We start from the raw sequence: 26,884 nt of genomic DNA, 5'->3' as shown, positions 1-26,884 counted from the left end.
GTCAATCATGATCTACGCTTTAGTAGTGCGCGCAATCATTGAAGTCATCATCTCATAAACGTGAGTATTTGTGAGAGCAGAATTAACATCATAATTGCATGAATTACATAGCCCCCCTTTCCATCGAGATCATCAATTATACCATCCAAGCATAGACACTTCGATGGGGCGTCTCCGCCACAAAATACGCCGAGTGACATAACGGGCAATTGAAGTGATCACCCAAGAACCATTTCTCCAAGCACTCCCTGTGAAAGACATGCAAGCATTTCAGCTCGCGAATTTCCTCTGAGCGATCCACTTGTTCCAGGCAGACGGCGCTTGGTCTAATTGTCAGTCGCCGGATTTGTGGTATCTGTGTTCGAAACCGAACGGGCGAGATTCCCTTACCAGATAAATTGGCCATCTACTGCCTCTGAAAGACCCATATTGCCTTTTGTCTCGGCCCACCACTGTCCTAACTCTCGGACGGGTGACACAACATCCAGCTTCGCCAATCGCTCATCGGCATTTATTTTCGGACTGAGGAATGTTTGGCGGTCGCGTCGGTTGATGATGACTGTCAAACTGGGCGATGTTAGCCAAATTCCTGTCGTACAAGTCGGAGGATAATTGGAGAACGGGCAGAGACATTCAAGTACAAAATCGGCGATGGAAGGTCATGCGACCAGAGTAACAAGGACATCAGAAATAGTGGGCAACAGAGATGAGGGAAAGCCACTCACGCCAAGCTCGAAACAATCAACAACACCACACCGAGACCAATCCCTAGGACAATAGCCAAATGGCTTGACTTGAGGTTATTGGTATCAGTCATCTTTCCCCTCCCTCCTCGATAGTTTTATCCTATCGAGTTAATCAGTCATGAGATTAGCTCATACTTCGGACTTTGTACAGGGAAGAAGAATATAGCTTTTACCTTTATAGTAAACAATAAACAAATGAAGATGAAGCTTAAAATGATGACAAGGGCAAAAAAAAAAGACAAAAAAAATAGAATAAGAATGTTGATAGCCAGAATGGCCAGTAATAAATGAAGACTGGCGTGACTTTTCTCAGATGATCGACCTGTCAAAGCGGGGGGTTAGACCAGTTCATGTGCTTTGACGCGAGCGATGCGCCACAGCTCCTCCCTGTATCTGTGGAACCAATGGTCGAAAGATGCCGGGAATATTAATCGGCTGAAAAGCCCTTGTTCCACTTCCCCGACTTTTGTGGGGTTAAACATCGTTCTTTAAGCTGTTTCTAGAGTTATTTGGTTTCAGGGTTGTTACTTCAGCTTATTGTCGGCGAATACCAGCCAGGATTGAAAGATGTATAGTTGTACAGATTTAAGAGTGTAGACTGCAGTTTCGCTTTGCAACTTTGCGCAAATGACTACTTCGGATTTAACTTGGTGGAATTACTATAATGGAAGTATTATGTGCCGGATTTCATATGCCAGTTCTTGTAGTTCTTCTTCTGTACCAGTGCTTATTCGCTGCTTTTGCTCCCTGACCCGATCAATGAGTATTATATAAACTCTCCGATTTACTCACTGGGCATCAGGTAAAATTCAGCAATCAGTGGGCAGTCTGATTCACTAAGCAAAATTTGAGCTGATTCGCTCACTGAGCGGCTGACTACGTATTTCCCGTCTAACCGGGAAACCCTATCAAAATTTCAAAATCACCATTCTTTTAAACCTTTATTTAAACACCATAACAAATTAAATTCAATTAAATGATACGATTTTGACATTGATTGATTTTATGCCCCTTTGACCACATCCAGAACAGGTTGGTTGACGCCTAATAATAAGCATATTACGCTGTTCAGTCTCAGTAAACACGTTTTGAGCAGCTTCAACATCAGACATATAAGATGCATCACCACTATTCCCATCGACACCATTGATCTCAAGCTCTTCTAAACCCCTAAACTACCTTTATGCGTAATCTGCTTTTTACTAGTAGCCCTTTTTTCATCTGTTTTTCATTAGCTTCTTCCAAATAGCCTCAGCGATCGTCTAGAAAAATATGGTGATGGACCGTTCGGATCGTGCGATCATAATGCTTTTAAATCCCCTTTTGATAGGCGATGGAACGAATTCTGATAAAGGTTCTACGCCTAGATCGATGTGAAATTTCGATTTTGCTAGCTTTTTCAGTGTCCAAATAGAGCTAGGATCACTATCGCTGCCAGAAGAGAATGGTCGATCAGAGGTGGATTCCAGTAGTGGTAGGTTTTCAAGTCGAATATCTAATCGATTTAAGACTTGATCAGGGTCTAAATACAGTAAACGGGTAGGCTTAAAGCTATTTGTTATAGTATCAGCTTTAGAAACTCTACTACGCGCAGGGAATATCTCAAGGAAATCTTCTTTCTCGATCGAATTGATTCCGTTTCGCATCCAATTTGCAACATCTGCTCTATAAAACGTCTTCAAGGAGCAAAATAGCCACATCTAAAGGCTATAAAAGATATGAAGCATGTGGAGGCATACAGAGAGTAATAGTGTCGTTTCCCCGACAAACCCAATCGAATTCAGGCGTCAGATAGCTACTATGGCCATCTAATATATCAGGAGGCAGAATTTGCCATTCAGCATCCTAATATTAGGGATAAAATGTATATTTAGCCAATCGATACTAACTTTGTCACTAGTCTAGCTATTAGGACTAAGATGAAGACGCCAATCAACCCCCTTAGGAAGGAAATCAAACCATCGCACCTTAAACATCTTAGCTTTAAAGATGATATAAGGCGGAAGAGCTTCACTATTAGCTCTAATTGCTTCAATTACCGTCATCCATTCGCGATTCCCAGCCTATAAAACAGGTCTCCGCTCATGATATTCCGAGGAAGTAATGATCTTTTGCGTCATCTTTACACCCATCATAAAACCTCACTCGTTAAAGTTGAAGATAAATATCGTCCGAATTAATATTATATTTTTCAATAGTTTTTTAAACCACTTCAAACCATGGTGCGATAATCCTAGGATCTTTAGCTAAAGCCCTATTATAATCACACTTCCTTAATCGACGCGATGCCAGGTTAGGGTGTCGTTTAAAAAATTCATGTGGCCAGTTTTTGCCAATAGAAAGGCGGGTGTCAGGTGGTTGAGAATCTCGACCGGCGTAAAAGATTGGCCATATCTCTAAACATAGCAGGGGCAAGGGCTGCGCTCCTAAAATTTATGACGTGTTGGTCGCATTTCCCACTGATTTGTTATGCCATTTATTCTAGTACCTAGTATTGATCTCGGGACATTAATTGACCGTGCAGCCGATGCGACAGAAAGAAATCGACCATCATTAATAGCTTTAATAGTTAATACGATGCGTCCCTCCTGCTCTAGCGATTTATGTTGTCTTCCAGAGCGATTTGAAGGCATAGTAGTGGGTTGAAAATGGTGAGTTATGAAAGAGTAGATATTTTGATGTCAACCGGGAAATACGTTAAGTACTTCAGCCTCTTCCCTTCCTCTGTAGGTCGTTTTTATTATCCCATCAATAAATGTCGTGTCTTACTAAAATGATCGTTCATCCCATTCAATCAATCAATTGAAGTAAGATAAATCAAGAGGATATAACCATCCTTCATTAGTGGCGGCGATGGAGAGAGATATACTCTATTTTGAACGGATGCGGCGTGAATGTGTAGAGTAGCGCAATTGACAATTAAACAATTACACACTTTCTACATTTTCCCGTTTATATGCTATCATTCGATTAGACGACTGAATGGTAGTCCCCTCAAAGACAACACAATCGCCCGAGTCTTGTTTACGATTGATTGAGCCTATCATTGTATTTTGGTTGAAGTAGTTCGTCACTAGAAGCTCGTAAGAGGCTTAGTCCTAAACTAACAAGAGGGTCGCCCCGACAGGGCGATCAGGGCAGTATGTTCATCTTCCTGGTCCTTCCTCAACAATAGCATTAAGAAAGGAAGGAACTCTCCAAGTGATACGATTTGTCTTCCGTGCCGATTCTCCTGATAGCCTTTTAAGTATCTTAGAGCATTTTGAACGACCCAGGCCTAATCATGCCGAAAAAACAGGTTAAATTTAACGATATGGCGGAGCCCAGCGCCGCCTCCGCTGCCTCATCGGGCACTTTTACAAGCTCCATTCAAGACAAGGCGAAGGGCCTATGCAATAATGCTTGCTGGGTCTGCTTTTCGATCGATCCAGATGTCGCACATGTGTTTGTCAAGGGAGATACAGCCGTATGTACTTCTCCTAGCCTTTCACAACTTTATTAATGTGGAAAAATAGCTCAAAGAATGGCAACGTCGGGGACTGGTTAACTATGCCCCGAAGTCGCTGGCAAATAGTGTCCCGCTATGCCTGAACTGTCATAGGCAGTTCGACCGCACGAACGACCCCGGCTTGCTCATCATTCCAGTCGACATCAAGTATTCTATCAAATTCGAGCAAGAAGACATGACTCGCCGGGGCGATCGATCCCGAGAAGTACCCTCTGCGAAGGATTACTCGGATCATTGCCACCAAAAATTCTCCGAGCGATACATCGATCAATAGGAGCAAAAGCCAGGCTTGTTCAGGTCGGTCTGGCTGAAGAACTACAGCTTACCCACTGTCGTTAAGCCTGGGCATGGTGATTATACATTTCTCCTGGAGCCCAAATTTTGGTATGGAGCCCCGGTTGCCCTATTCCGGCAAGCTTTTCAAGCCAGAAGCTCGCCGTTTTATTGGGATGTCTTGGACCGTCAAACGATCGACCAGTTGGATTTTCTGAACCGACTGTATATGATCAGCAAAGAAACCGGGAACTCGGCAGATACACCAACTGAACAAGATGACAATGAAGAAAGCGTAGAGAAGGGGGCCGCAGAAGGAGAGGTGGAGAACTTTCCCAGGAAAAAGTCCAGATTTAAGTATTTGGATTTCGAATCCTCTAGCAATGATCATTTTTTCAATAACGAGATGATTGAAAAGTGGGCCGCCAGTGTTCATCCCATTGCTGTTGGAAGCCTTGTTTATCAATAAATTATTGAACGGTCCAACTTTGAGACTTTTGCCGGATTATTTGTCTAGTAAATAAGAGGTTCTTTAGACATTGTAGCCCTCCCAGCCAAGACAAGCCTCGACTTGCTAATGTTTCGAGTTCTTGACAGACTCAATTCATTTAGTGCTCACCTCCGAGAGGGAGTTAGCTCTGGGTCTTTTGAGGCCCTCTCCTTTGTAACCGCTTCTTGTTATTGATTCTCAAGCTCTTCGATATTTCGTCGAAGCGTTGCGAAAACATTCACTGCAGTTGTGGAATACTTCTGGTCAAGCTGTCAATCGTCCTGAAAATCCGACTTTGATGGAAGACGTGAGTACGGGGTAGCTGCTATGTCAGCGATCAACTGTCGTTCTGAATCTGCAACTTCGTAGGTCGGGTTTGTGACGTGCGAGAACGAGTACTTCTGCGATGGGCTTTTCTGATTTGTGTTTTTCCGACGGTTTGAAGCATATCGCTTGAATGATACGCGCATGTGCCACTGCCGGACGTGTGTCTTGAAACGACGCTCCAATCGGACATACCCCGTTCGAGAGCTCATTTAGGTCCTGTCGTTCGTTATCGGACAATTCCCCCGATCACCAGCCAAAGCCTCATCGCGTAAACACATTCACACGAATAACCGCTTCTCTTTTCAAAGGTTTTTGCGCGCGTAGGGGGTACCTTGTTCAAGAAGCTGGTTGACGCAAAAATGCAGACTTCTGGTTCTTTGCAAGGGTGCCAACTTCTGTCATGTTGTCTTTCAGCTCGCTTAAATCTTTTCCCCAGATTCATCCCGGCCTTTAAAAGGCTTTCTCGAGATAATCGCTTAGAATTGCAACGAAGAGGTGTAGAAAGATAGATGGAGTAGATTTTGGCGCTAGGCCTAAGAAGTAAATAAACTATACTGACGCTAAGCCTAAACAAGAATGGCCAAATGTATTGTCGAGGGTCACGTGGTGAATAAAGTCACGTGAAGACGTGCTCCCGCGCGCTTCAACACAAAATGAGACTAAACAGTTGAAACTTGACACGATAGTTAGAAACATCAATATATCTACAAAAACCAGAACCCTACTGGGTTGAGGGATTCCTGAGATCGTAGCACATTCTCCATCGTCAAACACGCGAGGGCCCCCATGCTGCCAAGTGGAGAATCGAATTATCTTCGAAGAACCCTGTTCTGGCTGTACGCGTCTAGAAGAATGGATTAAAGACGAAGAAATAGGTAGAACGAAAGGCAATAGATACTACCCAGTGTACTCCGTATTAAGAAATCGCGTCCCCACATGTAACCAAGTGAAAGATGCATGTGTCACTAGCGCGGGCCGCGTTCTTTTCGACGCGATTAATGGGGACGCGGCATCTCCGTACATACTCCCGTATTCTTGTTCTGCTCCAGCCTCACACTACATCCTTCCTTACTTTCTAATTCCACTTCCCTTTCCGTGTTAATACAGTTTATATACACTCTTCTTCTCCCCAACCTCCTTTCTCTTCATGCTCTCTTAAGCGGGAACATGTCTGACCAGGAGCCTTCGGTGCTGGCGGCCTCATCTCCGCCATCTCTCCCGGCCACCGACTCCAATTCTCTCACCTACGCCTTCTTGGTACATTCTCAAAAAACCCTTACTCAGGATCTTCCACCTCGCATTGATAACAAATTACTTGCTCGGCAAAAGAGGCGTCGGACCAGGTATGTTGACGCAATTCTCACCGGCCTTTCAATACGCGTCGATTCTTTTTCTAACCGAACCCCATAATTGATAGCCCTGAGGACCATGCTATTCTAGAGGCCGAATATCAAATGAACACAAAACCAGACAAAGCTGCTCGGACAAGTATCGTGAACCGCGTCTCACTCGGCGAGAAAGAGGTGCAGGTACGCGATGCCAAGACCATAATCAAAATTGTTCTCCCGTGTCTGAACTGACCCGTTAACCCCTCCAGATCTGGTTCCAAAATCGCCGCCAAAACGATCGTCGAAAGTCGAAACCTTTGCAGCCACACGAACTAGTCGCTCCACGTAGTATGTCTGATCCAAATGGTGACGAAAACGCGTCGGCGGAACCGGGGTTCTCGAGTGGGGCAGAGCAGGGTGACAACCACGACCGACCGGAAGGAGCCAGACCAAAATCATGGACAGGAGAACTGTTGCAGTTATCTGAATCGGATCCAGTGGCAGAAAAGGAGGAATTTTATGCACAACTCCTGAGCACACAGACTAGCGTGGCAACAGATCCTTTAGATACTCCACCCACCACACAGGAGGAGTTTCCGGAGGCCGAGTCGGGACAACACACCAACATTTCATCACAAGAGTCCATAATGCAAGCACCGAAGCGAAAGAGAGCGGGATCAGATATTCGGGAGGAGGCACACCATCAACCTGAAGATGAAGCTCATGGTCAACAGATCGAGAATGTTCTTGCCACACCCGTTAAATCTCCTCCTTCATTACGGTTGTCTATGTCATTCGATGGCGAGGCCATGATACGAAGGAAAGATGAGTTGACTCCTTCCCCTCCAAAGGGCTGCAACGCACTGCGTATTGCCATGTCGTCGGACGGCAAAGCCGTCATCCGCTCAGAGAATGAGCCGTCTCCGTCCAAAAACCGAGTGGCCATGTTCTCAGTGCGTCGAACCAAGTCTTCCAGTCTGCGTCGTAGTTCCAGTGCCATATTTCCGGCCACGCCGCGATCAGTCATGGGAGACAATGAGCGGGTATTCGGCCGGTCTCGCGATCCCCGCAATTGGGAATCATTTTTCGACACAGACGCACGAAGCGCCCTATCCACCCCTACCAGTTCTCAAACAGCTCCCCATGCTTCCCCTAGTCTCTTCCAGTCTCGCAGTCAGCGCTCTCTATCTCGCACCATGTCAGCACGACACCTCGCTATCCAGGCCGAGGCTTCTCGCACACCTTCCTCCCAATCAACAGACAAGAAGCGAAAGCTCTCTCGTACCGCGTCCTCATTGGCGAGGCTAGAAACCAAGAACTCCAACTACCCTCAAAAAATGATGAACTCGAAGTCTAGCAAACCAGGCCTGGAGCTGGACCCTAACGATTCCGACAAGGAGAATTGGGTGCCGGGAACTCGATCATCCCAGGTTCGTCGACGTACAGCATCTCACACTTCACGCCCTATCTTGCGGGATGCCAATAGAAATCGGGGTCTTGGCATATCTACCGGCAAACGCAGACCATTCGCCGGCGTCCAAGGCAAAGGTCCACAAATAAGCTCAGAGGTGTCTGCCTTCATGTCGAGTGGCGGTGGAAGTCAAGAAGATGATTTGGACTGTGTCCAGGGTCTTTTGTCATTGAGCCAAGGGGCGTGGCGATAAGTGAGGGGACATCTACATATGACATGTCTCCTTCCCGATGTCATTTAAGTCTCCTTTCCAACTTTCCTCCTGTTTATTCCCTCTTCCTTTGATTATTTCCTTCTGTGTGTGGTCTCTCATGCCCTCGTCATTTCCCTTTCATTTTTCATGATCCCTTATGCATTTGTGATCTTCACCTGTCACGTGAAACCATGATCTCTTGTTTCGAAGGTCCACTGGGCCCTGTTATATTTCTCTCTCTTGTGAATCTACTGTCCTATACTATCTGATTGCTCGTCCTTTGGACTGTGGATATACACGGCCAGCTGAGTAATTCACTCTGACGGCTGACTATCCCAATCAGAGAACCTGTAGGATCAAATATCCCACCATAGATATATTAATCCTGAAATGAAATCCATTAACGACCATTGACCAATCTACACATATAAAAGACTGAATATGTTCAGTAGTAGTTCGAGTATCTAAGCAACCATGTGCAAGGCATTCAATTCAATCGGAACTAGACTTTCATCCACCGACTTAATCCATCTAAGTCGGCTTTCTCCAATCCACGACTCTCACAAATCTGCGCCGCAACGCGCTCACCACTCCAGTAAGCACCAGTTGTCGTACCAAGCGCCACAAACGGCGCAGTATGCTCACCAGCAAACCACAATCCGCGCTCTGCATGCACCCCAGCCCCAGAACGTAACGTCTCAATATCCCTATCACCCTCCTTCAACCCGACCTGGAAATTACTATATGACCCATACCCCGCATACTGGTCCGCTCCCCAGCGCGTACCAAGAAGCTCTCTAGGCACGCAGTCAGGCGAAGCGGGTGAATAACCCGGTAGTCGTGAGTAATAGGGTTCGACGAATTGGATCAGCGCATCTCTATATTCCGCCGAAGTAGGGTCTAGTGATGCGATTCGAGCAACTATTTCTGCACCGCAGGCACCATATGTGTAGAAGAGGAGAGTGGGGTGTGAATATGGTTCTGGGAGAGAGGCGAAGGAGAGACACTCTTGCTTCCATTCTATGTGTGATGGGTGGTTGTCGTAGGCTGGGTCGAGGAATTGGGCGAAGACCAAGTCCTCATTCTGTGCCACATTTGGCTGCTTGCTTGCAAGTTGCCAGAATGCGCGCGGGAAAGTAACGTAGATTTTCTCTAGACGGCCGTATGAGATGCTATCTATGGCTGAGAGGAGCCTGGTTGGGAGTTCGGGGGTGAATGCGCTTGTGTTACGCTTCAGCCAGCCTAGTGGGCAAGTCACTACTACTTCATCGAAGGCATAGTGATCTCCTGTGGCTGTGGTCACGGTGACCTTGTGGTTGGAGGCATTGATAATATCGCGAATGGGAGCATTGATGTTCACCACCGGTTGCTCAAGTTTGATAGAGGCATGTGCCAACGCTGGCTTGGCCACATACTCCAAGATGCGCTTGTAAGTCGAGGAAACAATGTAATTACCTATACCATGGTTAGGATATTAAATAAGAGATCAGACAAGTATATACGCACTCCCATCAACACATTCCTCCAAATGAAAGAATCTGAGACTTTGTCGCTCGACAGAATCGCCAACATAGGCACCCCATAATTTGGAAGAATCCAGCACATACTGCTTTTCTTCTGGGGTAAAATCCGTTTCTTGGACTTTGTCCGCGAAGAAGTCGAACAGACTTCGCTCGGAAGGAATGCGATCTGAATTTTCACGGCTATACGAGAACGCATCATCGATGGTCTTCCACACGAAATTTGAGATCTTTACTGCAGTGTCTGCATCGAGAGGATGTCCATCGCGCGAGACGATAAGAACCTTGCCCTCGGGATCATTGAAGGTTGTCTGTGTCGCCTCGGCAATGGTCATGATCGGGTTCTCCCCCGCACCATGAATCCAGTTGGGACCGCTATATCATAAAGTTAGATACACTATTTGATATAATGAGAGAAAGCGGCACACACATATCAACTACATGACCTCCAACTTCGCCCTGGAGAACCTAGATAAGGATACATCAGTCTGATGATTTCGCCGAGTTGAAGAGTCGAAGACTACATCAACAGGTCAGGGAACTGACATACCCTCCCGCCAATTCGATCTCTAGCTTCGAGAATGGTGACCTGAGCCCCGTTCTGAGTCAGGATATCGGCACAACGGAGCCCTGACAGGCCGGCTCCGATTATTCCTATATGGGGCCTGAAACTCATTGTGTAAGAGGCACTGCCGGGCTTACGGAAAGATGAGATGAGACGAAATCCTTGAGCGTATTTGAAGGCACCTCTGAACATGAGGATCTTCAAGGTAGTTGCGAGATTTGGTCGAAGTTGATACCTAGGTAGAGAGCGTGGGGTCAGAAGTGGGGGAAAATGATTGGTACCACTCAATCTATAGAGAAATACTAGCTTTCTCTACGAGTGCTCAATGAGATAAAATGTTCTACTTCTTTAAAATCACATTTCTGTTTGAGGTTCATTCTTAGGTTGTGTTGAGGACGAGAGGCTAGTGTCCTCTAACCTCGTAGCCCCATGCATGATACATGAGACATAGAAGATCCCATTCCCCCACCTGAAACGGATCGCTTGTAGATAGCTTCATAGTTGCCTGTTTAGGCCTCCTGCTACTGAGAATGGATGGCCAAGTCGATTTATTCACAGCATACATTGAAACATACCCAAGTTTCATATATGGTTTACCATAATCCTTTTATCCAAGCCCTTAGGCCAAGTAAATGATATTTTTAATTCTTCATCTAAAAATTTGCAGGGAGAGATGTAAAAAGGAAAGCAAAGGCCAGGCAATAATTTGAAATGGTATCGAGCATAGAACGGCGAATCAAAAGCACGAAGGCAATGTTGCGCCGAAACGGGAATGGTTATGCTCAGCATAATGAGATAGGAAATAAGAAACCCAGACGAGTATTCCCCAACGAAATGACCAAAAGCAAACAAAGGAAAATAAACTGCAAAACAGACTCCTTTTGGTGATGAGATCGCTCCTCTAACATGGAAAGATTTAATAGAAAAATGGACGAGAAGATATGTACGGTGCAAAGGGGGGGTATCAAGTGGACGAAGTGACGAAGTGATGAGGTTGTGTCGGGAATGTCGGAGGGAAAACTCTTAAGAGGTTGACTGAGCTCAGCTCCCGGTAAAGAGAACGTGGTAAAATGTCGGGATCAGTTCCTATTCTGAATGGCTGCATATTGGACCCTGTCAATCCCTGCAGGATGTGATAGGCTAGTAGCCAAGATGCTGATTGGTTCCTTTAATCTTCCCAGATGGTCTCCAAGTCTAGATCCTGACGGCGCTCAGCACCGCAGACACTCCATCGCTTGCGTTTATCACTTCGGTAGGTGTTGGGACCTCCTCGCATGGCGTTGAATGAACCGGAAGGAATATAATCCGCTGTACCGCGTCGTCGGTTCACATTGTTATCTTCATCGTCCGCATCGGCTGCAGCTTTCAATTTGGCGATACGATCATCCTCTTCAAGAGCCTCGGCCTCAGCATCGGGGATATCGGCAATAGTTTCCAATGACGAAATGCTAGGACTGCGGGAGCGGAGACTGGTGGGAGTAGACGGCACAGATGAAGTGGTAGAGTTCGAGTTACTTGGATAGGACTCATTGAAACGTGAACTCAGTATTGGAGAGGCGTGGGGAGATGGCAGACTAGTCATAGGTGGTTGAAAATTGAGGGGAGAGGTAGAGCGCATGCGACCGACGCGAAGGAAGTGCTGCTGCATTGGGACGGGAGAGGAACTGCGTGGAGAGCTAGGTGAGATGGGGGCCGTCTCAAGTTCCGCATTCTCGGAAATAGTCTCGGAGATGTTGAGTGATCCGAGGCGGGTTTCGATATGATCGTCGCGCATCTGCGAGGGGAACAAGCGTTTCGAACTGTCGACTGAAGGTGCGGGTACCTCGCGGCCGTTGACAAAGATATATCTTCCATGAGAGTCAAGTCCTGGGGTGGACCATACGCGCGTCATCGATGGCATTCCCGGGATTCCAGCCAGTGATCGGGAGCGTAAATGTGATCGGGCCACAGGAGATCGGGTACGAGGCGATTGTTCGGAGAGAGATAGATTGATCATGACGTCCTCCTTTCCTGCCCGTTCCGGAGATACGGGATTGTGTACAACTCGTCGGTGTTCGCGGGCATCAGAATAATGAGAGCGCATGGCCTCAGGTCGTTGCGACTCTTCCATGGATACGATCAAAGAAAAAAAAAAGGGGGGGGGAGGTGGGGAAGGAAGAAGTTGATTACGCCGAGCGCATCATTAAAGGCAGGGAAAGAACGAAAACTTTGGGCCGGCCAAGCTTCGAGAAGATAAAAAGAGGTTAGGATAATAAAAAGAAGAGGAGGGAAGAGGGGAGGAAAGAAAGACTGAGAGGTGAAAAAGGTTGAGGCGGAAAGGCACGGGGTCCAGACCGCAGCCTCAACTATACTCTTTTTGTCTGTCAAACTGCATATATTCCACTCCCCAGTCCCTTTTTACAAATTAACTGCATTATATTGATTTGAAAATCAAAAGTAGTTCTCTATACTCATCCATCATCCCAGCCTCCCTAAAACGGCTGTACTGTTACTGTATAAAATCATGACGACAATCAAGGATGCAACCATGGATCTACCGGTCCACGACGGAGATCGCATCTTCATCTCCGCCAATTATAATGTCTGAAAACAGTCTATGTGAACGTCGTACGTCTTCAGTATTCCTTAGATCCAATAGCACATTCCATTTTACTATCTAGATATACAGATATTGTACCTGCTTACTATATTATACCAATGAGTCATCTATTTACCTAGATTAATCTGTAGATATTACCTGGAAGGACTATGAGGCTGAGACTGAGGCTGAGGCCTAGCGTAATTCTGTTCTGATGGTAATCTCATCTTACACCTAGTCTCTTACTATACCGTCAGATATCACCTTAAAATCTATAATTGGCTGGACAAATAATGGTATCTGGGTAGGCAGCACGGTCGGAATGTGCAGACCGAGTCAGCCAAGAAAAACCAACCACAACCACGAAAGAAAGCTTAATGAAAGTAGGGAGTCAAAAAGTGAAGAGGTGTGTAATGGTGTCCATTCTGTAACTATCACAACTTCTAGATAAATGACGACTCGGCTCTGCCGCTGCAGACCGCCTTCCTGGGTTACTACGGACTGCCGCATAGGGCTACTACAGTAGTTACAATATTCTATAGAATATAAGAAAAGGAAGAAATTGGAGGTGAGAACTAGGCATAATAAGAAAAATAGGAAGTAGGGCCGTATCTCAGAGTGGATAAACCACCCACTTCACTCTCTTTCTCTTTCTTTCCATCATCGAATAAAATACATTTTCACCCCACTTCCAGTATTTCATCTCTCATTAATATTGCCTGAAAATCTCACTTAAACTTCTTCCCTTCTAGGCTTTAGTAGCAACCAGTACCGTCTTTTTCTATTTGCACTAACTATAAGGCGACAAAGGTAAGAGATATCAGGGAAGCTAAGTGCCTTTGTGGAATGTCTATCGTAGAGAGAACGAATCAGACAGTGCCACCACTCTCCTCCACAGCCGTAATCTTCCAATGGTTATAGTATGTCTTGAGCAGATCCGGCATAGACTTGAAGTTCGAGGTCTCGGGCGAATCTGCCAGTGCTTTGCGCAGATTTGTGGTTTCATACGTGGACATTCCGTTGCTTGTATCCCACCAAATTAGGCTGTCCGCCAGGCTTTCCTGGAGCATAGGAGTGGCCACTTTCATGCCTTTCTTGCCACCTTCCCGGAACAACTGCAGCCACTTGCTTGCAGAGATCTCTTGTAGGGGAGTGGGACAGCAATCGCTTATAATGTTGAAGGTATCAGCAAAGGTTATGGATTCATCTTGAGGATAAAGCACATTGAAGGCGTGACCGTGGCTTTTTGAAGACTGCGAGATATGCAAGATTGCTGCGCATAGATAGTCGACTGGGACGAAGTGGGTGAGTTGCGGAGGCGAGGTAGGAAACGCTCCGAGTTGGATACAGTTGATCATTAGGCGACTGGTTAGGTCTTCGGGCTTATCAACTCCTGTGACGCTGTCGCCCATCACAAACCCTGGGCGATAGATGGATATAGGGAAACCGTTCCCAATTGCATTCCATACTATGCTCTCGGCGACGAGTTTGCTCCTGGTATATCCCGTATGCAAATCAAAGGATTGACGATCCAACACCGCCCTTTTGTCCTCTGGGATAGCACCTCCAGAGAGGAAAGGAATACCGCAAGCCGAGATACTGGACCAATAATGCAAAGCCTTGAGACGACCAGCATTGACAAACTTCAACACATTAAGGAGTCCAGTGATATTACCCTCTCGATGAGCAGAGTAAGGAAGGGTGTAGTTGACATGGGCCGCAATGTGGAAGGCGGCACTTGATGCCTGTGCGTGATGATCAAAGTCTTCCTTTGACATTCCCAAGTTCGGATATGCGATATTTCCCGGGACCACAGTCACCTTGCTCAGAAAATTCATGGGCAGAGAATATCGGGCAAATGTATTTTCAATTCGCCGCTTGCCTGATTCGGGATCTGTGGTTCGAACTAGGCAAGTGACGTTCTTGACATGTGGGAGGGCAAGAAGATCCTGCAGGAAAAAGGCACCCACGAATCCTGTTGCACCAGTCAGGAAGATTCTTCCCTCTGAATCCGAGCACCAGTCCGGGATAGTTCCAGCAATAGGCCGCAAGTTGATGCCTAGTTTCATGTCTTCCAAACATACTGCCAATTCATCCGGTTCCTCTGATGATGGTTGAGTAGATGTGCTGGGGTTTTCTTCTCCATCCAAATACTTCTTGCGCAAGATCTTAACTGCAACATCGGCAAGGCCTCCAACGGTACCAGCATTCGCTATCTCTACCAGAGAAATATCAATACCCGTGTTACGACGAAGCCAACTGCGTATTTCAATGCCCATCAACGAATCGATTGCAATATTGGCGAGTTCCTCTTTGCTCATATCCTCCGCATAGGCAAGATGAGAAGCAACAACCTTGCCCAACTCAACAGTAATTTTGTCGTGAGTGGCCTCATCATTCAGAAGCTCGGGATTGTCACGAATTTCATCCAGAAGAGAGCTTAGTGCGTGAGATCGAGTGACGGTTGTCGCTTTCCCACTGACAGCAACATTCCGCCAACGGATGAAACGACCTTCTTGCACAAGGGAATTTGTACCTAGGCTCCGTGTCCCCATTCCCACAATAAGTTGCGATGACGGATGAGAGAATTGAGAAAAGATGGAGATCTCCAAAGCTTGAAGCAGATGCCTTTCTTCCAAAATTTGGCCATCAAGGGTATTGAAGACTTTCAACGCTTGTGGGCTCTTCTCGGCTGCGTAACCAATGTCCCCCATAAAACCAAGGTCAAGTACACTTGCCGGTAGCTTATGAGAATGACGATACTTCACAAACGAATCGAGAAAAGTATTGGCTGCAGCGTAGTTTGTCTGACTGCCAAATCCCATGACACCCGTGACGGAACTGACAAGAACAAAGAAATCGAGTGGCGTACTTTGGAAATTATAATGGAGATTCCAAGTCCCTTGCACCTTGGGCTTCAGGGCAGCCGTCCATTCTTCGTGTGTCATTTTGGAGAACATCTGATCCTTGAGTACCATTGCCATCTGGAAAACACCTGCGATGGGGCATTTTGCTGCTGAAATAGCCCGGTGGAGGTCTGCTTCCACGGCGACATCACCTGTAACCACCGTCACGCTAACCATACCTTGATTTTCTAGGTCTTGAATGAAGGCCTGGGTATGAAGGGATTCAGCACCGGACCGAGACAAGAAGATGAAATTGCGGGCGCCCTTTTCCACCATCCAAGTGCTGATCGCTCGACCAAGTCCCCCGAGCCCGCCGATCAAAAGATACGAGACGTCTGGTCTGAAGATAGAAACGCTGCTATGTATCCCGGTTATTGGCAGACTTTCTGGATCTTCTGGCATTCGAACAACAACCTTACCCATATGTTGGCCTGTTTGCATATAGCGAAAGGCTTTGATAACGTCACGAGCTTCAAAAACAGTGACCGGCTCAATGCGCGTTAATTTCCCTTGCCTGAAGTAGTCCATAAACCGGTCAAGAAGGTCTCGAAGGACCATCGGAAACTCAAGAGATAACATTCTGAGATCCACCCCACAGAAGGAGCGGTGTTCAAGGAAGGCTCTCATGTCAAGTTTACCGTGGCCCAAGAAGTCTCGCTTTCCAATTTCGACCATTTTCCCGAATTTGGCGACGCATCTCCACGAGGCATGAAGCAGTTCGCCGGCCAGAGAGTTGAGCACCAGATCAACCCCCCGTCCATTCGTCTCCCTAAGCACGCCCTGCAGGAATGATGTGCTCCTGGAATCAAATATACGACAAGCTGGGATTTTTATGACGTTGGTGAGATAGCGGACCTTCTCGTTTGTCCCAACTGTGACATATATCTCTGCCCCGATCATCCGGCAAACCTGAATTGCAGCCAATCCAACGCCTCCACACGCGGAATGAATAAGGACAGACTGGCCTTTTTTAAGGTCTCCAACAATGATCATGCAATATATTGCCGTTGCAAAAATGACTGTGAAGGCCGCCGCATCTTCCAGAGACGTTCCTTCAGGAATAGGTTCGCAAAGAAATGCTGGGACAATGACTCGAGTGGCAAAGAGACCATCATAGATGCAACTGACTTTGTCGCCGACTCTGAGATGCTCCACGGAAGACCCTACCCGACGAACAGTACCACTGCCTTCAAATCCAAGTTGGTCTGTAGACCCCAAAAATCCCATGGTAATCATCATGTCCTGCACAGGTTAGAGCCATGGAAGTGGCCAGCATAAAGCATAGGGACAGACTTTGACTCACCCGGAAATTCATACCAACATATTTCATATCAATTTCAACTTCACCTTCTTTCAAATCGGGTGGAGAAACTGGCGACATGGAAATGGCCCACGTTAACGAATCAAAAATTCCATTGAATTTGATATCCAATGACCTTGCTGCCGACAGGTGTGGCACACTGGCCAGCTGTTGATCCAGCGAGGACCATTGAAACCTAGGCAAAAGAACCTTTCCATCCTGGAGGGCATATTCATAATCTGGATCAAGCCACGACCTATGAGATTGAACCTTCAAATGTTGGAAAACCTTGAGCACAGAAGTCGTGGCAATGGTATCAAACTGATCAATTTCTATAGTCGCAAACTTGACACTCAATTCATGTCGAAGTGTTCGAGCCACACCTAATACCAATGCAAAACTAGGATCGTCACAAGCGATTTGGAGACTCTTTGTGATCCAAAGGAGATGACATTCGGCTAGTTTGGAGATGCAGTTTTGAAACAAGACGAATTCATCAGCCGACAAGTACTGAAAGAATGGTTCTTCAAGGTCAAGGAGGGAAATAAGATCAGTCCCAGCCGAAGGTGTTTCCTGCAATGTGTACCACTTCACTGTATAGCCTGCAAAGGAAAGTGCTTTCTCAAGGTCGCGTCCCCATTCCGTGATTTGTGAATAATAAATTAGTCCAATCTGCCCTCCTGTTACATCCACATCGGCAGCTTTCGTTCTCGAAAGGAGCACTGCTACCAGGCTCAGTGGTCTGTCATTGGCATATCGCACGGCTTCGACACCGGTGAAGTTGGCTTCGATCAGCTCTTCATGCCATCTCTCAACAGACAATGCAGGGCTGTCTGGCCGACCGTCATTCCCTCCTAGCCACCATCCCGGTAAAATGCCCATCAAGAAATTGATCGAGGGAAGGTCTCCACTGAGCTCCTGCATGAGTAGCCGACCACCGGGGGCTAGAAGCTTGCGGACATTCTGTAGCGTGCTGGATATTTGAGGCGTCGCATGAAGCACATTGCCAGCCAGGATCAGATCATAGCTCTCCGGAACATAGCTCTGCTCTTCTGGATCGCGAGTGATGTCAAGGGTTGCATATTCGACGGCATCGTACTGATGGAACCGCTCTTGAGCATCTGCTATAAATCCTGGTGAGATGTCCGTGAATTTGTACCGTGAGTAAAGTCGGCCACTGTCTGGATTGAGACTCTTGAGGGCAATGGATGTCAGCCCACCTGTTCCAGCGCCGATCTCAAGGATACGAACGGCTGGATTGGATTGACCTAATAGTGCGAGGAAATCTTCACAAGGTGCAGCCGCAGACATATTATCAAATAAATTTTTCATCCCATCATTCTGCATGAGAAGTTCGAGAGGATTAATGCGACCCTCCAACACATCGTGCAGCCCAAAACAGACTCTCTTCAAGAGTTCGAGAGTAGGCTTGAACATGGGATGAGACGCGTGTGCTTCCTTGTTCAATGCATCGGCATAGGGACTGAAGATGCTAAGTACTGAAACGTCCTCTTCCCTCATCTCAGGAACAATGTCAGTCGACTTTTCCTGAATTTTCTGGTAAAGGTCTTTAAGCCAAACATGATATTTCTCAAGGTGCTTCGAAGTGGGAGTTGAATGTCTCGTTAGACGGTATGCTTCAGCCACACATACACTCGTCAACTTGGCCATTGTCTGCCCATTGAAGACCGGTTCATGGGGCGGGAGTTGTTCTTTAGGGGGCAGATAGTCGATATGCGGCATCCAATGTAAATTCGATGCCAGTAGCGTATTCATGTCATCTGATTCTGGATCTTGGATACTGAAGAAGAAGCCCCTTTCCATGAGGAGTGAGACACGATTGTTTGAGAATAGTGTCGCATGCGCTTCCATAGTACCACCGATAGTCTCACAGGAAACATTCAGGTCCATTGGTCCACGACCTTCGCTAACATATAGAGACTCAATGGCAGTGGGTATACACATCCTTGTTATTCGCCGCGAGATACCTTGTGTCGCTGCTGCACTCAACAGCTGCAAGCATTGATCAATAGAGGTTGGATGAAGAGCGTAGTAGCTGTCGTGCGGTGGCTCATCGCTATGCAAAACCGCGGAAGCCTGTTGCGTGGTTGCACTCGCTGTGATCTGTTTAAGTCCCCTGAAATGGGGGCCATAGTCCAACCCTCGCTTTTTCAGTGCGCGATACCAGTTTTCTGAATCAACTTTTCGAGAATGGGTCTCTCTGGGGGGAACATCGTGCTCGTGCTCCTGATCAGGCCCCCCACGGACCTGGCCCACGACGTGCTTTTTCCATTTTCCGGTTTGAAATGTCGAAATCGTAAAGTCAAACCACATGGAATCAGCATGGTCTGTGATCTTCTCAGGCCGCAAATTCGTCATTATCTCTGTGAAATCCTCTAGGACCAGGGCATTGCGAATAAACATGTTTCTCAGCGAGTAGTCTGATGATCCAGTCACTCGCCGCACAGCTTCACCTGCCATAGCAACATAACCGGCGGCAGGAAAGACAATATCAGTACCTAGCTTATGATCCATCAACCAAAGAACATTTTCCAGCTTCAAAATGTTTCGCCAGGATGGCTCCAATTGATTTGACTCTAGTGTGTGAGACCCAAGCAGCTCGTGATGAGGATATTGGCGATTTCTCCAGTCATGAACAATACGAGGCTCTTCCCAATAATCCTCGTTATGCTGCCAAGAATAAGGCGGAAGCTCTGTCAGAACTGTGCCTTGGGGAATTACCGAGCGAAGATTAATCGAGGCGCCGTGTGTGTGGAGGTTGCCAACTGTGGTCATAAGACTTCTCCATGGTTCTTTCTCCCTGATGATTGTTGGGGTATATCGATGCACTTGTGTATTCGCATTTTTGATTGACTGTCGAATTGGACCGGAAAGCGCGGAATGGGGTCCGATCTCCAGGAAAAGCTTTGGCTGACTGTCATCGTTGAGAATTCTTTCAATTGCGGTATGAAATAGAACAGGGGACTGCAAGTTCCTGCGCCAATAGCTGGGGCTCAGAATAGAGGGATCTGAAATGATTGTCCCGGAAACAGTGGAGTACATTGGAATCATTGACGGCTGATGAGACAAATGAGGTGAGATCATCTTCTCGTATGCTTCACCGGCTTCAACCATATGGTGCGAGTGATACGCGACATTAACGGCGAGCTTTCGACAAAACGTGTCCTGGTTGTCACCGCGGATGTTATCCAAAACCTCTATGAGTGTCTCACTGTCTCCAGATAGCGTGACACTGTCCGGGCTATTATAACAGCCGATGACGACGCCCGGCTTCAGGAAAGGCTCAACCTTTTCAAAGCCTAGGCCAACAGCTGCCATACCACCCGAATGATTAGATTGATTCTTCATTGCCTGACCACGGAAATAAGCGATTAGTATCGCTATCTCAGCGGATAATGCACCTGACGCATAGCCGGCTGCAATCTCTCCACTGGAATGCCCTAGTACTGCATCAGGTGTAATACCCCAAGTCTGAAGAACATTAACAAGAGCAATCTGAACGGCGGTACAGAGTGGCTGTGCAAATTCAGCTTCTGCCACTCTACTTTGTTCGTCACATTTCAAAAGCTCATCTGAATCAAAACTGTTAACCTTGGTCTTTCGGAGTAGGGTGCAAGCTTACCTTCAATTGACCACAGCGGCTTGCTCTTTAGCATTTGCAAGACTCGATCCATCATCTGGATATCTTTTCGGAATCCTTGGACGTTTTTGATCAACTGTCTGCCCATTCCGGGCCACTGCGCACCTTGACCCGTAAATGTGAAGATGATGGGTGCACACATCGAGGTTGACCTTTCAAAAGACGAGACTTTCCCATCGCTTTGAGTGACCAAAAATGCGCGATGAGGCAGGTGTTCTCGTCTCAAACCCAAGGTATATGCAATGTCAGCTAAAGGTGACGTTGTTGTTTCAAGATATGCCTGTAGACGTTTGATCTGACCATCCAATGAGTCTTTTGACTTTGCAGAGACAACCAGGAGCTGTGGACTATCTACATCTGTAGAAACATTAGTCCGCTTGGAAGGAGCAGAATCAAGAATAACCTAGCAATGTTAACAGCGGTATTTTGAATAGAGAGAAATTCATACGTGAGCATTTGTCCCGCCAATTCCAAATGAATTGATACTTATTCTTTCGCTTCGATCTTTCGGCCAAGGGGTAGGCTCCACTGCTACCTTCAGCTTTGCCTGCTCGAATGGGACTGGCTGTCGATTAGTACTCGCTCGCGGATCTCAAATATCTAGGTGATCGCATACTGCTGGGGTTCGGATTCTGGAAGTGAACAGAAGGTGGAATAGTGCGATTTTCCAGCGCCAGTACACTATGAATCACACTCGTGATTCCAGATGCACCTTCCGAGTGTCCAACATTGGGTTTGACCTTGATTCGATCAGCATAAGCTCATAGACGGTGACAACAGACATACTGCTCCGATATGAATTCCTTTATCCCCAAAAATCTTGCCCACCACAGATGTTTCTGCCAAATCTCCAACCGTGGTTCCTGTACCATGGCATTCGAATAAGCCAGTTGAGGACACATCCAGTCCGGCTTTTCTATAGGCTCTTTTGATTAACCTCTCTTGTGCTGCAGACCCAGGAGTAGTGATGCTAGGAGTCTTGCCATCACAGTTCGTTGCACTCGAACGAATGACAGCTCGGATCGGGTCGCCGTCCCGAATTGCTTTATCTAATGGCTTGATGAAAATCGCATTCACAGCCTCTCCTCTACCATAGCCATCTGCTGCCGCATCAAAGGTCCTGCACACACCACTCTTCGAAATGACCAGATTATCCGACATTGATGTGGTCATGGTTGGTGTGAAAATGAGATTAGTGCCAGCCACCAGCGCGGAAGAGCATTCGCCAGAGTATAGAGCCTGACAGGCCTCATGTAGTCCTACCAGGGATGATGAACATGCCGTTTGGATAGTCAAGCTTGGACCTCCAAGATCATACTCATATGAGATCCGGTTGGAGAGGGCATAGGAGCCCGTTCCAACAACGCGATACCTATCATGGTCCTGGGGATCTCTGATCTTCACATCCAGCCAATCTTCTCCAAAAACACCCACATAGCATCCGATGTTCTTTCCTCTCCACCCTACTTGACCGCCATTCTCCATACACTCCCAGATAACCTCCAGGAGCATCCTTTGCTGTGGATCAAGCTTAGCGGCTTCGATCTTACTGATTCCAAAAAAATCTGGGTCAAAATGCCGGATATTATGTTTCAGAAAATATCCGTGCTTTGTTCGGATCTTACCCGGTCTAGAATCATCGTAAAAAGCGTCAATATTGTATCGAGTATCGGGGACTTTACATAGGCCATCGCGTTTGTTGATCAAAAAGTCCCAGAATTCCGTCTCGCAGCTCACGCCGCCGGGAAGTCTCATGGCCATTCCAACAATCGCGATCGGGAAAGGGACGGGAGTGTCTTCGATATCCATATCATCTTGATAGGGTTGAGTTTCCTCGCCCCCAAGCCTGGCCACAACGTCGCTTTGTAGAGGCACTCGATGAGTGATGGAATCACTGACGAATTCGCCCATTTGTACAACGTGGGAACGAAGGTTTGGTGTGAAAAGGGAATAAGGAGGCAAGAATGTAAAACTTCTTTCCAATTCAAATCGTAGTTAATCAATCGTCTTAATATACTATTTATAATTACTAAATTGGAAGTTCCCAGCAGATCGGATCCGAAACGAGCAATTATATTGACTAGCTGCATCGATCAACGCGCTATTTGTAATTAATCAATACTTGAACCGTCAGATACGGCTGAGGAGTGAAATAGATACATTGAATCTGTGACAGCTTCGAAATTCTGTATCACTAAGTAGTACCTACTATCAAGTGGCTTTCTTCTTTCGTTTGCATGGTGCAAGGGAGTGGGATTGTGGACATGCGACTTCCCCCTTCTCCTAGATTTCCTTCCCTTTTGCATCCCAGCCAAGTCAGAGTAGAAAGAGATGGCCGTACAGGTTATCCCTCTACACTCAAAGGATGACACATGGATGAATAGAGGGATTGCTCTCGAGTTCACCCTTCAGTTTGACTATGTTTTGGATCCAGAGCATCTCCGTCGGTCCCTCCAACGCTTGTTGGAAATAGGAGACTGGAAGAAGTTGGGAGCTCGTCTAAAACAGAGAGTACGTATCCATTGCGTTTCCTGCTTCTTGGCTCTGACTACTAATTAGAATATCTAGCATGGCAAACTTGAATATCATATACCCGAGAAATACGATGCAAAATGCCCTGGATTCACTTTTTGTACCACGACGCATGACGAAAGGCTGGACGACTTGCTTTCCTCAAAGCTTCCATATTGCACAAATTCTGCGACTATCTTCCCTTTCTCGGCTGCGAATCTCGACTCCTTACTTTACAGATCTGATTCCCCCAAGAAACTCGAAGACTGGATACATACAGATCGACCACAGCTAGATATTCACCTTGTAGTCACCTTAAATGCCACCCTGGTGAAGCTAACATGGCTGCATACTTTCATGGATGCCTCGGGGCGGGCTAGTTTGCTCAGCGCGTGGGCAGCCGTTCTTCGAGGTCGTGAAGATCAAGTCCCACCGTTCCTCGGGTTCTTGCAAGACCCCTTGGCGGACATGAATGCGCAGCCACTACTAGAGTGGTTCGTCCGGTCACAGTGGATATTGATGCTTATGCAATGGCTCGGACCACTACTGCTCATTATAAGTTGGATTTGGGAAATGCTACCATGCCCAAAACATGAAGATCGACTGGTCTGTATTCCAGGATCCATCGTGACCGAGATGCGAGAGGCGGCAATACGGGAATTGTCCGTGTCCGTGGGAGCTGTGGATGTCTTCATCAGCGAAAGCGATGTTCTATTGGCATGGTGGGCTCAGTGCATTGTACGTTCCATGCAACCGTCAGGGCAAACCCATGTCACGCTCCTGAACAACTTCAATATCCGGCCTACTTTTCCAGACCGGTTCCCACAGCATATGACCTACGTCGGAAATGCATGGCTGACTGCCCATACAATCCTTACCGCTGACCAGGTGCTCAAGCGGCCGGTAAGTTATCTGGCTTCCAAGCTCCGGCGTTCTCTTGTAGCCCAGCGCTCCAAAGAGCAGGTCAATGCGTACATGGCTGTTCAGCAAGGGGGCATGGATAAAGTTGGGGTTACACTTGCCTCAGCGATGGGCGTATCAAACATGTTGATCCATTGCTCGAACTGGCATCAAGCTAGGTTTTTCGAGGTGGATTTCTCCCCTGCAGTCGTTGGTCCAGTTGAGAAGACCCTATCAGTGGGAAGACCGAGACTGATCTTAACCAAAACTATCTATCGATGGCCCATGCTAATAAATAATGGATCGGTGATAGGGAAGGACACAGATGGGAACTGGTGGCTGACATGGCATTTGAAAGAGGGACTTTGGCGAGAAATTGAGAGACAACTAGCGGTAGATACAATTTAATGACCTTTCCAAGTCCAATCGGCTGTATATTTCCCACCAACTTCTAACATCGGCTCAAACAAAGACGGCAAACGCATTTTCAAACTCATCTTTAAGACTGTCGATGGGGCCAGCAATCTCAGAATGGCTTGATGCTGGAAGTTTGGATTTTGTCAAGGTCTCGAAAACCTCCCTTTCGCCACCAAAATGACGAACCAGGACTTGCGCGAAAATTTTCAGACCCGCAGAGTCTATATTATCGATCTGTATTTCGTAAGAAGAAGTCAGAATTGTATTAACAATCATTCTTACTTACCCTTGAAGATGCGGTTTCCAAAGTTTTGGAAACAGCCAAACGAATGCCATGATAGTGGTTCAGGTAAGCCTGGACCTGATCAGGTGGGACCGAGTCCAAATCGGCAAGGTCTTTTCTCGCCGAGCCGCTAGCCGTCAAAACGTTATACAGCTCGAAACCACAGCTCAAACTCTGTACAACACCGCCATCGAAGGATTTGATGCAGTCTTGGGTGGAGAGGATTCGCTTGTGTAGGTTTTCGAAACCAGAGAAGACGGTGTCTGCGTTGGTGGTGGCCAAAGCAGCAGGGGCCAGCAATGCTGAGATCAAACCCTTGTTAAGTCGCATTCTAGTTACGAAGAATGTTGTAGATTTGACTTCGTGTTGTCTTATGTTCTTATAAGACTCGTCACGCCAAGTGCCAAGTAAGGGATATGTATATACTTTAGTCGGGTGGGACAAAAAGAAAATATAATCAATAGCTCGTGATGGCATCTTGTACAGGAGTCGAGCCTTGTTGGGCTCACGGGATCATCAGCATATTAGACAGATCTGGTAGTTATTACAGGTGGCGAAGGAAGATGGAATCCCAATCCAGATCAGCAAAATTGAATAATTGTGTCTAACTATGAATGCTTTTTGCTGTTTACGTACGCCTGAGGCCTCAGGTAGCTGCCGGGCTCCAGGTCAACAGCTCCTTCTATATACCTTCTTTCTCCTGCATATCACTACGTTCTATATGCTCATCGCTGCTTTTGCACTTTCTATAGCAAGTATTTGGTCACTGTAAGGATCTAGTATGCGTACAATATAGAAAAGTAACGTATGAATATGTAAATGTATCAAAGCTAGAGAAGGGAGCAATAGGGACGGGGAACAAAGCCATGCAGGATCGTGGGTCACATAATAAGGAAGTTTGTCTCGATTGGAATGTGAGAGTCACATCTTATTCAGTGTGCAAACCAGTATTCGATTCCAAAAAAAGAAAAAAATACTTCAAAACTTATGTGTCAACCATTTATCCACTAGCTATTCCCACCGTAAGCCCTACCAGCCCGCCTGAAAGGAACGAAGTGTGAGGACGACAGAACTATTGCATGCGTACAAATTTGTGACGAGTATTTTTCAAAAATCACGATGATTGGAATGCGTGCTTTCACTGTCACTGGGCTTTTCGTTCTGTCTTTCCTCGCGTGTAAGATTATATTTACACATATAGAATAGAAATTAGGAAATCAGCTCGATGGCGTGGCCATAGTATCTATGACATTGCGAGAGCTGATACAAGAGAGGAGGTATTTGGTCCTTCATTGGGGTATTGACAAGAACGAATTTGGTCCTCATAAAGATCTCAATAAAGTTTAGTCAGGCCGTGCAATTGGTTAGTCTTTCAATTCCATAAAACACGTGTACGCCTTAATGTCTAGATACATTGCTTCAACCAGAAAGAAGCACCTGCATAGCCATTACGATACAGGCTCCAACAGTTTGATAGAACTTTTATTGATTGATTGATTGATTGATAGGTTGAGCATACAGTAAGCGAAAAGTGTGCAGGTAAATAAGATAAAAAATCACCCATAGTAAATGCGGCGGCTATTGTCGTATCAAGCGCATCAATATTTCTTCTATCATCTCTTGTAAAAAGGAACTTCGCTAATTCCATCAATGATCTAGTAACTACCTTGAATGATTTACTTGACACTGCTGGCAACTTTAGCTATACAGCAAGATGTAGCTAGCCCACAGGGAATACGTGATTAATTTCACTGGCCGACTTAGAGGGGCTTTTGTGGACTTCTAGGGCAATTTTATATCCTGTTTACTCGAATTCACATTCTTGTTCAAAATGAGCCCTTCTTAATACACTGATATCTTGTAGCATTGGCTGTACGTCTGTAATTGCAATCACCAGTATCGCATAT

At 46.5% G+C, this 26,884-nt stretch overlaps 9 protein-coding genes across 9 annotated transcripts; 3 read left to right on the top strand and 6 right to left on the bottom strand.

Moving 5' to 3' along the window:
• Nucleotides 1–136: 136 nt before the first annotated feature.
• Nucleotides 137–817, bottom strand: N7495_007929 (putative RING finger domain protein; the record flags this gene model as incomplete). The annotated part of the gene is made up of 3 exons (XM_057210580.1): nucleotides 137–320; nucleotides 391–567; nucleotides 726–817. 3 exons carry the CDS (start codon nucleotides 815–817, stop codon nucleotides 137–139), a joined length of 453 nt encoding a protein of 150 aa, XP_057060123.1.
• Nucleotides 818–4,029: 3,212 nt separating this feature from the next.
• On the top strand, nucleotides 4,030–4,996 carry N7495_007928 (uncharacterized protein; the record flags this gene model as incomplete). Its single annotated transcript, XM_057210579.1, has 3 exons — nucleotides 4,030–4,212; nucleotides 4,262–4,459; nucleotides 4,529–4,996. The coding sequence occupies 3 exons, from the start codon at nucleotides 4,030–4,032 to the stop codon at nucleotides 4,994–4,996; spliced, it is 849 nt and encodes a 282-aa protein (XP_057060122.1).
• Nucleotides 4,997–5,289: 293 nt separating this feature from the next.
• On the bottom strand, nucleotides 5,290–5,553 carry N7495_007927 (uncharacterized protein; the record flags this gene model as incomplete). The annotated part of the gene is made up of 1 exon (XM_057210578.1): nucleotides 5,290–5,553. One exon carries the CDS (start codon nucleotides 5,551–5,553, stop codon nucleotides 5,290–5,292), a length of 264 nt encoding a protein of 87 aa, XP_057060121.1.
• Nucleotides 5,554–6,511: 958 nt separating this feature from the next.
• On the top strand, nucleotides 6,512–8,336 carry N7495_007926 (homeobox domain-containing protein; the record flags this gene model as incomplete). Its single annotated transcript, XM_057210577.1, has 3 exons — nucleotides 6,512–6,687; nucleotides 6,762–6,873; nucleotides 6,942–8,336. 3 exons carry the CDS (start codon nucleotides 6,512–6,514, stop codon nucleotides 8,334–8,336), a joined length of 1,683 nt encoding a protein of 560 aa, XP_057060120.1.
• A 502-nt stretch (nucleotides 8,337–8,838) lies between these two features.
• Nucleotides 8,839–10,613, bottom strand: N7495_007925 (flavin monoamine oxidase family protein; the record flags this gene model as incomplete). Its single annotated transcript, XM_057210576.1, has 5 exons — nucleotides 8,839–9,791; nucleotides 9,843–10,231; nucleotides 10,287–10,324; nucleotides 10,407–10,510; nucleotides 10,559–10,613. 5 exons carry the CDS (start codon nucleotides 10,611–10,613, stop codon nucleotides 8,839–8,841), a joined length of 1,539 nt encoding a protein of 512 aa, XP_057060119.1.
• Nucleotides 10,614–11,589: 976 nt separating this feature from the next.
• N7495_007924 (uncharacterized protein) lies at nucleotides 11,590–12,531 on the bottom strand (the record flags this gene model as incomplete). The annotated part of the gene is made up of 1 exon (XM_057210575.1): nucleotides 11,590–12,531. One exon carries the CDS (start codon nucleotides 12,529–12,531, stop codon nucleotides 11,590–11,592), a length of 942 nt encoding a protein of 313 aa, XP_057060118.1.
• A 1,337-nt stretch (nucleotides 12,532–13,868) lies between these two features.
• Nucleotides 13,869–22,777, bottom strand: N7495_007923 (type I iterative PKS; the record flags this gene model as incomplete). Its single annotated transcript, XM_057210574.1, has 6 exons — nucleotides 13,869–17,147; nucleotides 17,209–20,798; nucleotides 20,849–21,269; nucleotides 21,315–21,427; nucleotides 21,483–21,606; nucleotides 21,653–22,777. The coding sequence occupies 6 exons, from the start codon at nucleotides 22,775–22,777 to the stop codon at nucleotides 13,869–13,871; spliced, it is 8,652 nt and encodes a 2,883-aa protein (XP_057060117.1).
• A 420-nt stretch (nucleotides 22,778–23,197) lies between these two features.
• On the top strand, nucleotides 23,198–24,685 carry N7495_007922 (uncharacterized protein; the record flags this gene model as incomplete). Its single annotated transcript, XM_057210573.1, has 2 exons — nucleotides 23,198–23,377; nucleotides 23,435–24,685. The coding sequence occupies 2 exons, from the start codon at nucleotides 23,198–23,200 to the stop codon at nucleotides 24,683–24,685; spliced, it is 1,431 nt and encodes a 476-aa protein (XP_057060116.1).
• A 54-nt stretch (nucleotides 24,686–24,739) lies between these two features.
• Nucleotides 24,740–25,307, bottom strand: N7495_007921 (uncharacterized protein; the record flags this gene model as incomplete). Its single annotated transcript, XM_057210572.1, has 2 exons — nucleotides 24,740–24,928; nucleotides 24,981–25,307. The coding sequence occupies 2 exons, from the start codon at nucleotides 25,305–25,307 to the stop codon at nucleotides 24,740–24,742; spliced, it is 516 nt and encodes a 171-aa protein (XP_057060115.1).
• Between the last annotated feature and the right edge of the window lie 1,577 nt (nucleotides 25,308–26,884).

The sequence above is a fragment of the Penicillium taxi genome (assembly GCF_028828555.1).
Source record: "Penicillium taxi strain IBT 34144 chromosome Unknown utg000005l_segment0_segment0, whole genome shotgun sequence".
NCBI lineage: Eukaryota > Fungi > Ascomycota > Eurotiomycetes > Eurotiales > Aspergillaceae > Penicillium > Penicillium taxi.
This window is presented reverse-complemented; position numbering and strand designations above follow the sequence as displayed.